General features: G+C 38.7%; 3 protein-coding genes across 3 annotated transcripts in view; 2 read left to right on the top strand and 1 right to left on the bottom strand.

Annotated features, from left to right (window-relative positions):
• On the bottom strand, positions 1 to 4,742 carry ema (C-type lectin domain containing ema). Its single transcript, XM_065229193.1, has 10 exons — positions 4,350 to 4,742; positions 4,140 to 4,279; positions 3,704 to 4,082; positions 3,072 to 3,646; positions 2,798 to 3,007; positions 2,352 to 2,471; positions 2,095 to 2,287; positions 1,771 to 2,036; positions 1,119 to 1,707; positions 1 to 684 (listed from the first exon to the last, which is right to left on the bottom strand). Exons 1-10 carry the CDS (start codon positions 4,550 to 4,552, stop codon positions 183 to 185), a joined length of 3,177 nt encoding a protein of 1,058 aa, XP_065085265.1. The 5' UTR covers positions 4,553 to 4,742; the 3' UTR covers positions 1 to 182.
• A 393-nt stretch (positions 4,743 to 5,135) lies between these two features.
• Sf3b6 (splicing factor 3b subunit 6) lies at positions 5,136 to 5,833 on the top strand. Its single transcript, XM_065229213.1, has 3 exons — positions 5,136 to 5,259; positions 5,333 to 5,451; positions 5,512 to 5,833. Exons 1-3 carry the CDS (start codon positions 5,230 to 5,232, stop codon positions 5,741 to 5,743), a joined length of 381 nt encoding a protein of 126 aa, XP_065085285.1. The 5' UTR covers positions 5,136 to 5,229; the 3' UTR covers positions 5,744 to 5,833.
• Positions 5,834 to 9,971: 4,138 nt separating this feature from the next.
• Nasp (Nuclear autoantigenic sperm protein) overlaps positions 9,972 to 10,565 on the top strand; it is a 47,187-nt gene continuing 46,593 nt past the window's right edge. Inside the window, exon 1 of the mRNA XM_065229201.1 lies at positions 9,972 to 10,124. The gene's annotated coding sequence lies outside the window, so the exon portion shown is untranslated. The remainder of the gene's footprint in view (positions 10,125 to 10,565) is intronic.

Here is a 10,565-nt window from a genome sequence, read left to right as displayed (position 1 = left end):
TTATGTTTGACTATTGACGAACATAAATAAGACTATTTATTCTACTAAATAAACCAGCTCTTCAGCTACATAAGTGTTACACAATGATAAAATTTTCAATTAGTCCTGACATTGGTTAAAACGTAAAACAGAAAACAATATTGAACTACCCATTATAGAAAACCAAAACCTTACCATGCGGCTCACACGGTTTCAATGACTCCCCGTTTTTTTTGCCGCTCTTCGCCCGCAATGAACGAAGTTTCCTCGGAGGTGGGACTTAATTCCACGGGTATGGTGATCGTCGTGGAGTTCGAGTTGACGGCTACCACAGTTGGAACGGTGGATTCCTTCGACGTTACGACAGTACTGCTACTACTACTAACAACCGATTGACCGCTAGTGTTGGAAACAACGGCCACAGGCTCTAGGCTCAACCGAGACGGGGTGTGGGACCGTGATGGAACATTCGACGAGTTACGCGAGACGGGACTTGAATTCTGCGAGCGGCGAAAGTCTTCCAGTGGAATCTCCTCCGAACGTGGTCTCGGAATACGTGGGCTAGATTCTCGGGATCTGGGCGTTCCTCCGGCTCGGTTGCGGGAGGTTTCACGAGATTTAGCCACATTGACGGCTATCGGTTGGCTGGACTCCCGATCCCGACGAGCTGTGTTGGAACTTTTCCGACGGGCTCCCGTAGAGTCGCTACAACAATACAACAATTAGCAACATTATTTTATTAATCGGGATTGTTTTTCGTTCAACTTATACAATAAAGGAAATGTCTAGGATAGGTAACTTTCACATCCGGTTGTCCTCGAAGGTCATCATAAAGTACAGTAAATTATTGAGTTCCTCCTGAAGAAAAGAGGGAAAGTACAACTCACTCTATTTAGACTATAGGATTTAGCCGTATTTCTAGAAATGGCAAATTAAGAATGATGTATACAGCTTTTTTGTGGATGTTAAAATTATAATGACGTGTCATATCTTGAACATTTCCATCTGGTAATTATTTCGGGTTCAATTTGATCAGTTGTGTAAAACGGCCTATTTTGTAGATTGCGATTTTACTTATGATTTCAAATAAAAATATAAACTGAAAATTAAATTTACAGTGATCTTTTGCAAAACATTACCCATCAATCGAGCGACTTGCGTTGAGTTGTACTCTGCTAACACTTCCGGAGGGCATGCTGTCCCGTCTCAAGGCAGACGCGACCCCTGGGACGCGGTTCGCCGTCGAAAACAACGGACGATGTTCCCGAGGTTGTCTGGCGCTGTTTGGCCGCAACATTCCACTGGGTCCCGTTGAGCTGGAAGATGTTAGTGACTGAAACGGAGCGTCGTTCAGTTGGCCAGGTATCTCCAACAGCTGCGCGATCTGGAACATTTTCTTTTGCCGTGCCTTACTGCGACCTTTGGTAAGCCTTTGCTTCGCTGCCATACAACGGATGTGGTCATCGAACATGAACTTGGCGGACAGTATCGGTGTACGGTTGTTTGTGGCACCACCACGATGAATGGTGAGATGTAAACTTCTGGAATCCTCCTTATCGCCGTTCACTTCGACGTCCTGCAGGAATCCAACGAATTTGGCTACACCCCATCCTAAACGTTTACTATCCGGCTCTACCAATATCAACTGAAGGATGTCCATAACTAAAAATCGTCGATACTTTGTCGCATCACGCATCACCACGGTACATGCTATCAGGTCACTGTTATCTGAAATGAAAAAAAAAATCTTCACATCTCCTGAACAATAATTCGAGCACAAGAGCATCTTACTCAAATCAAGAGCGTTGTCAATTTGCACACAGTGATTGGGATTCGTAAGGGGCAACAGAAGCTCCTTTTCGCCGCTGATGCTTTGACACATTCGGCGAAGCAAGAAAAACACACGGATGGCACGGCGCGCCTTCTCCACTTCACCGCAAGGCAATCGCCTGTTGAACTTAATTCCAGTCAGCGGAGTCCCCGTTGGTGGCAGCAATATGGTGGAATCGTTGCACAGGAATTCCACGTTCAGAATCGACTTTACCATTTCGTTGTATCTAAGAATTATGAACATTTGAAAACACAAGGCCAATCCGTGTTCGAAGCTCTACTCACTCATCTTCGAACAGGTCCAGGAAGATGTCTTCCGATTTATAGAAATTCCTTAGAACAGTCATACTCTGATTGCGAGCTAACATGATGGAGAGCCTATGTAGTTCATTGATGTTAACGTTGGTGGTGCCAACGCCGACGATTTGGGACAGCAGTTTCAGCGTTAGCTCAATCGTAACCAATCGAATGCGGCAGGCTAAAATAAACGTACAATTCCAACTTAAACATCAACGGACTGATTTATTAATTACGATACTTACAAGGCTGACTGGAGAGCGTGATTATTTGCAAAAGTTTCTCTATAAGTATGATATTGTACTTGGAACATCCCGATGGTGACGAACGATTCAGGACAATCTCCAGCCATTCCGCATTAACTCCTGGAAAAATTTTATCAATTTTAATTTTCATTCTTGATTCGGATTGGAATAAGTTCGACAATATCATTAGTAAACATTATAATAGGACAAAGAGAAATATCAACCAACCATCTACCGTTCGATTGCCCGAAGTTTGAGTTCCATAAAGGGGGTGCATGTTCAGGTTTTGAGCAGACAGTTATGCATAGCAGTGTGGATAGCGTGGATGACAAGCGAGAATGGAATTATTTTTAGCTATATATACTTGATTCATGAGTTTCTATTAGGTATGTTATTAGGAACTGAGTCTAATGATAAAATAGGAATTGGATGATAATGGCACATACCTTTGTTGTTCGCCAAGGCATACAATAAGCAAAGCGCCAAAAGAGCTAGATAGTCATTCTCAGCGCAGTCCAACGATGAAAGAACCATATCCAGGAACGGTCTGTTTGTTTCAGGTGTACGATATGCATTGAGCAGCAGTTTTTCCTTTTCCTCGTCGGTGATGTTGACTTTTTCTATTTCGTCCGACAGCGTTGGAGGGCTTGGTGATTCTGTAAACACATTCAACAGAAGATATGTAGTAGATAACCTTGAAAATCTTCATTATATAATTACCCGAAATTTGTTGATCATGATTGGTGGACGTGCTGCTGCTACTGCCCTCCTCAGCACTGTGATCATAGTGGTAGCTGCTCGAGGACGCCACCGAACTTTCCAGTGCTTCTTCCAAGCTTTCGACGGGTTGACCAAACCCTAGTGCCACTACCTCGCGATTTTCAATGTACGAGTTCAGAATTTGAGCTGCCCCTTCTTTGAACACCGTGTGATCAGCATTCAGAATGACCCAGGTCAGTGCATTGATAAGTGGCCTATGAGTTATCACTAGGAAAACGAGTGAGAGCAGGAATAACGCGACCACGCTGGACACGCGTGGATTGTTCATCTCCTTAATATCGATATCGACAACCTTATTCAGCACAGCCGCCAGGTTTCTGGTCACGACAGCCATCGAAATAGGTGGCGAAGGGGTCAGAGAAAAAATATACAAAGGAACGAGCAATTTGTGAAGCAAATGCTCCGTCAGGACCGCATTCAGATCCGGTATATCCAGGCAAAGAATATCGTTCAGATAGTGCAAATGGTCAAGATGCTCTGCAACTAGATTTGCCAAACGATGCTGAGATTGGTGGCTAAAATAAAGAAATATTTTTTCTTCTTCTGATTGATGCATGCCGACGCAAACTTACTCGGTATCATTCCTCACGCATGAATCCAACTCCAGAATATGCTTCCCAATAAACCAAACCAGATTACTGAAGTAAGGAGCAGCAGTTTTGTCGCGAATAAACTGAAGCATGTTGGGATTCTGCACTCTATACACATTCAAAGTAATCGTGCGAACAGCTATACGCACCATCGACTCAGGATGGTTGAAGAACTTGATTGCTTCGGTATATAGAGGGAAGTCATTCGTATGCTCATTGTAGAAGAAGTGTATCGTGTGCGTGTTCAGCTTCAGGCTAAGCGTCTTGAGGAAAAGTATATAATAACCCATCACATCTTCATCGGAAAAGTCGAATTTGTGGACGATGATTGAGTTCACTAGGTTGTTACTAAGAAGATAATCTGAAAAGACAAATCATTCTCATATTCGGTTTCCCTTTGATAACAATGCCTACTTACAAAGGGACGTTTCATTTCGAATGTTTTCAAAAAGAATATTCAGTGTTTGCAGTAACTGAACGCAGACGAAACTAGATCCACCGCTTTTCTGGCGCATTATGTGTAAGAAATATGAAAGCATATTTTTCTCCAAGAAGAAACTGCAAAGCAATAAAATTTTGCTATCAGCTGAAGGTCACTTGGCTCGATGTTTCCATTCCATATACTTACTCGAACACGGATGAATCATTCTGGTCACCCCAAATGAGGATCTCGGCTATGCATCGAAGAGATTCCACCAGTAAACCGCGATTGTTCTCCGATACGGTAGTGTTCCGCTCCAAAACGCTGTACAAATATTTGAGATGATCCAGTGAGAGGCGATTTTTAGGACGGTTCCAGCCTCCTCCGAACCAACTTCGACTGCGAAACATTTTGCTTTGTTTGGATTTTATCGCTTCCGCGTTTGCATTGACTTTTAAAACAGCGCGCGAACCACAATGATGAACTGTTTTGGACTATTTAATCAACATTAAACATGATTGCTACACTATTTTTTTCCGATTTTAAATATTGTAACTAAATTCTTCCAAATCACAATTTTGCATGAAAATTTACTTCTTGCATTGACATAAGCTGTCATATGGCCTTAAACAACACAATCGGATAGTGGGAGAGTATGTGACAAATGGTAACATTAAATTTTTTTCAAGATTTTAACTAATTTTATTGAATCGTCAGACTATGTGAATCGATTAAATTTCAATATTTAAAAATGCCTTAATATAGATTTCAAAACTTTATATACTAATATGTAAACTATAAATTCACATTGCGTTGCAAAAAAAAAAAAAAACTCTTGATCTTCTCGTCGAAAAATATTAGATCATACGCCCTTTTTGTATAAATGTGAGAGCTATAGCTGGGTAGTGGGTAACGATCGTAACGCTCATATGATAACGCCTTTCTAGCATGCGGATTTTGACATTTCAAAATGTCACATTCTTTTTTGGCTTTATTATTCTTCATTCGCAAATCGTTTATCCCAAACATTCTTTTCCCAATTTTATCAGGTTTAAGATAAATTTAACCATCAAAACACACTTTCATTATGGCTTTGGCAATGCAGAAAAGGAACAATGTAAGTAAAACGGTGTTATAATCATCTAAATATTAATTTCCGACTGATGAATATGGCTCTATCTATTCCATAGGTGCGATTACCTCCTGAGGTGAACCGGGTATTGTATGTGCGTAATCTCCCCTACAAGATCACCTCCGATGAAATGTACGATATTTTCGGGAAATATGGAGCCATTCGGCAGATAAGAGTGTAAGTTAGATTAATTCATTCGGATTGATTCCAACTAAAAATAAAACAAAATGTTTTCAGGGGCAATACACCGGAAACTCGTGGAACTGCCTTCGTCGTTTATGAGGACATCTTCGATGCCAAGAACGCCTGTGACCATTTGTCTGGGTTTAACGTGTGTAACCGGTACCTGGTCGTGCTGTACTACCAATCGACGAAGGCCTTCAAACGATTGGATGTTGACAAGAAGCAAGAGGAACTGGACCAGATGAAGGCTAAGTATAATATCAATTCGGACGATTTGCGGAAATAGATACGTAGCGTAACATATTCTCAACTAAGATAGATATGTGTAAGTTGTATTACAATATAAATTAACTAAAAATACAATATCATTTAAGGAGGTACATTTGCTTGAATAATTATGAACAATCCGAAAGAGTATAGTTCACTAAACTGCAGCTATTTTGTTTAGTTTATTTCTACAAGCTCATCTAACGTAACAGTCTTGAATATTTTTCAAACAAGTTAACTTGAAAATTGAAAGTGATCGACTCAACACATGGTTTTGCAGCTTTTCCCCAGACCCGTCTATTTTGATATTTAAGTTATCTTTATTGAGGATGTCTACAATCGATTTTTCAAAGTTGATATCGATTTTTTATTAATTTAATTCAAGAGATGAACTAGCCTATGGCTAAAAATCTCTATAATAAAGTAAAAAAAAAAAAAAAAATAATTTAATTCTTTTTATAAGGCATTTAAAAAACGGAACGGCTAAATTACCAAAGGAAAAAATAAAATCGCCCAAATCTTTTTATGGTGACGGCGACTTTCTAAATCAGATTAAAAAATGATAAACAAAATAGTATTTCACAATCCCAAAAATATGTCTTTATTTAAACTAAAGCGATTTTAATTCCATCGTCCTCAAATTTTGCTAAACATCCTACCAATCTTGGGCTTTATTTATTTGTTTCTTTTCGCGTTATGTGTACTTTGGACCCATTCCTTCCAATTCATCCAGCTGATTTTGTCTGCAAAAAACCACGCACTGCTTGATGCAAAAAAAGGTGAGTTTTAATACCTGCAGAAGATTTTGAATGCTCAAATATAGAATTGAGGTTGAATAATCTAAATAGTCGCAATAGTTCTTAATAACTTGGTGTCAATATTTAAATAGAGTGCAATTAATTATATGATTTGAGTAGTAGATATACTGAAGATCCGAGAGATGTCGCCCCTTCAGTGGTAGGAAAATCATTTTTGCAGTATGGAGAATATCAGAAAATCCACGATTTGTGACTAAACATGCTTTCACAGAAGGAAACAAATAAACGAGTGTTTACCTTATCACCATAGTAATGTACTCGTGCAATTTTTGTGCATCTAAAACTGCCCATAAAGACGATAATGAATAAAAACTGAAAATTCTCATGCATTTCCAAATGGTTTCCTACCATTCCCATACATTCGAAGTGACTGGCCCTCTGGATGTGGATGATGTCAAAAACAACAAAACATGAACTGGCTTCATACAAATAAAAAAATGCTCACATATACACGGCCAATCATACCAACTAAGCGACTGAGATTAATTGACTCAGAGAATTGTCTTTCCAAACGAAATTTACCTAGTTTTGGGAAAAAAAACTGCAGTTACTCGCAAGCTAAAGGCCCAAGCGCAATGTGGGCGGAAGCGGAACGGAAACGGAAAGTTTGACAGTTGTCACAAATTACCTCAAGATGCCTAACCGAAGTCGATTTGGTTCTAACTAGTTTTCAATCCGACAAGTAGGCTTTCTCAGATCGGGCTTTTCCGCTGCCGCTGCCGTTCCGCTTCCGCTGTCATTGCGCTTGGGCCTTAAGAGTAACTGTAGTTTTTTTTCTCCAAATCTGAGTTATTTCGTACACTCAAAGGTAAATTAAATAAAAAAAAAAGCTTAAAAAGTGTGCAGATTACCGCTTCACCTTATTGAGTCCGAGCCATGATTACTTCGGCAGTAGTCATGCATGATTAAATTCAAAATAATCTTTCCAGCATTAAATTTTATTCTTTTTCAATACTGATATATAATCAAAAAAGATTAAAATTCAATCAAAAATTATTAAAATAGAATCAAAAATGATTAAAATTTATTCAAAAAAAGGTAATCTACAATCTAATCAACCATGATTAAACCGGGATTAATATCAGATGCTTAATTTTTAGAAACATATAATTAATTTGTAATCATTCGATATGATTAAACTGAGTTTAATGTCAAATTGATTAAATTTCAAGCAAAATGTAAATAGTTCAAAAATTATTTATCACTGATAGTTTACATTTGACTACACGCTAAGATAAGATTACCTAAAATTAGGTTTTAATTTTACCTAAAATTAGGTTTTGATACTAATACCCAGAATATAGGTAAAATTTACCGATAAATAACGTTACTTTTTATTTATATTATGAGTAAAGAGCCTTTTCAAATATTTACTTTATTTTTTACCTAAAATTAGGTGAAAATTTAGTCACTATGCAACGAGCAGCAACGCTGATGGCAAGTGTTTGTGTGAATTGTAGTGAAAGTTACCAAAGTAATGTGAAGACGAGTGTGAAGAATTTTTGAATGAAACCGAAAATCAAATAATTCAATTAAATTTCAACGACGACTTATACGAATAGTGAGTATAATTACCTATTAATAATCCTAAGCAAATAACAAAAAAATGACTAGTGCTGCAAACAAAAACTAACCTCACTTATGTGTTCGAACCAGAGTTCGTACGCAAGACTATCAAATCATGGTAAAATATAATTTTTTTGCTTATATTATCCATTTCTAGCTATTAGAGGCCAATCCCACCTCAGCATCCCGCAGGCACCCGTCGTGTCTTCTTGCTGGCATCTCAAGTGCTTGTTCCTGTTCCGGCTGCTGCAATCCTTCCGGAAAGGTACTCGAGTTGTCGACGGCTTGCGGAAACCAGCCAGGAAAGCAGAGTGGTCGATCAGTGATATTCATATCAAACGACCGTCAATCAAAAATCACAATTAAAATGTATTTTGCAACGATTTTGAATATACTTGCGTGTTTTTATAATTCTGAGTGGGTACAAAATGTACCATCAAATCCGAAAAATATCTTAAAAATAGCATCTGCAGCGCTCGCGATAGCATTGCAAAAACCAATAATACAGAAAAAAAAACGTAATTTTCGGTAAAAAGTAACGTTACAAAATAGGTAATTAACGATTCTCAACCATCAATACCTAATTTAAGGTAATCGATGTTTACCGATTATTTAGGTATGTGCACTTTTGTTCGATTATCGTTATTTTTACCGACTTTTAGTATAGTCGCTATATTCATAGTCTGGCGGATAGAATCTCGGGAACCAATTGCGACTATAACTGTTGAGACGCCGCTTGGACACCCCTAGTTAACGAGCATAGCTGCAGCATGACAGCTCGCGCGCTGGAGTGTTAGTAGTAGAAAGTACAAAACAATACAGATGATAGTGGAGATAGTACATAAGGAAAACAAAACAAAACAGATAGAAAAGGATAAGTTCGCCATTGCAACAAAAGTCGGTTGTTTACGGTGCAATTTGTAGCAATTAAATTCAACAGTAAAAGTGGTTTATTGAGTTCAATTTCGCAATTAGCTAACAGATAGTGCAACAAGAATCGGTCGGTTCAAATCGTGGTTCAAAGCTGTAAGTAGTGAGAAGAAGTGAGATTAATTCATTTACTTACCTGATTGTGTTTCTCCCAGAAAACCCACCAAACAGATTACGGTGAGGGTAGCGGTACTCAAGTTCGCCAAATTGAGGGAAATCAGAAAACGGAGTCTAGTGGTAAAGGAAACCACTTTGTTGTGAGTAATTTACTTAATTATTATTATGATTATTTATTGATGATAAATAAATTACAGTTTAAGCGTTGCATCAAAAAAAAAGTTGCTGCTTTAAAAATTTGGTTTCCCTTCGGGAACAATAACTTTTAGGTATTCCTGTCTTAGCATGTACGGCAAAAATAGTTACTTACTCGTGAGTATTTTCTACCCAAAATTAAGTTCAATTGACTCACATTTGAAAATATCTGCTACTCACTACCTAGTAGCTTATTGAACGATAGTCATGAGAAAATCGAATCTCTCGTTCCGTTTTTGACAACACCAAAAAGTGAGAGTGGGAAGTCAAAATACCCAAAATTAAGTTAAAAGAACTTAAATTTAGGGTATTTTTTTTCTATGCAGCATCGATTTATTGTTTCCTCTCCGTTATTTTCTCGCTTTTCGGCAGGCGTTTTGAAAATACTTTAAAAGTGTTACACCCGTTACCACTTTACTAAAGCCCTACAGTAAAAGTATGGACGTCTGTCAAAAGTTGTTCCAATCGAACCGTCAAAATGCACTGCTTTGCTCGATTGGAACAGCTTTTTTCAGTTTTGTGGTGACAGTCGTCCATACTTTTACTGTAGGGCTTTACACTTTACCTTCTCAAACCGTCAAACGCGCCATTTGTCAATCAGTCAAAGCCGGTGGCGTCCACTAAAGTTGGTTCGAGTTCTGTTTAGTAAAAGTATTTTTTTAAGGCAATTATAATAATTGATTGCTGCTAGTGCAAAAGATTTTCCTAAATTTACGAACTCTGTGTGCTTCCTGTCGGTCACCATCACCATTCACCATCGATCGGCCGGTTTTGGTAAGTGCTTGAAATCTGCATTCGCGCTCAAGGCTCAACTCGAAGCGGTGGGATTCATTGTCTCTTGGTTGAAATCGGAAAGTTTTATAAACAATAAATACTTGCATTGAATAGTAGTGATTGTTCGCCGGGTTGTATGCAGTGGAGTAGCGTGAATGGGTGACCCATGGAAGCAGTTATTCTTCAAATGTTTCGCTCGGTTTACAATCAACTGAAATTCGGGAACGTAAGTGGAGGTGGGTCGGCCACACATTCAGAAATTTTAAAGGAGGTGCTGGATTGAAACCCGCCAGACATCGCAGATGATGCAGACCAAGAGGCTCTGCTAATGGCGGCGGAGAAAGTCGACGGGAATTTGGCCTGAGCCCAGGTTCAAGCAAAAGCCAGCAGTCACCCAGGAAGGGAATCTTTCTTGTTTGGTCTCATGCTCCAGTATCCAGT

The sequence above is a fragment of the Ochlerotatus camptorhynchus genome, unplaced genomic scaffold, assembly GCF_037179485.1.
Source record: "Ochlerotatus camptorhynchus isolate MF236.1 unplaced genomic scaffold, CSIRO-AGI_Acam_v1.1 ptg000309l, whole genome shotgun sequence".
In the NCBI taxonomy this organism is placed as follows: domain Eukaryota; kingdom Metazoa; phylum Arthropoda; class Insecta; order Diptera; family Culicidae; genus Ochlerotatus; species Ochlerotatus camptorhynchus.
The sequence above is the reverse complement of the archived record's forward strand: the minus strand, read 5'-3'. Positions and strand labels throughout refer to the sequence as shown.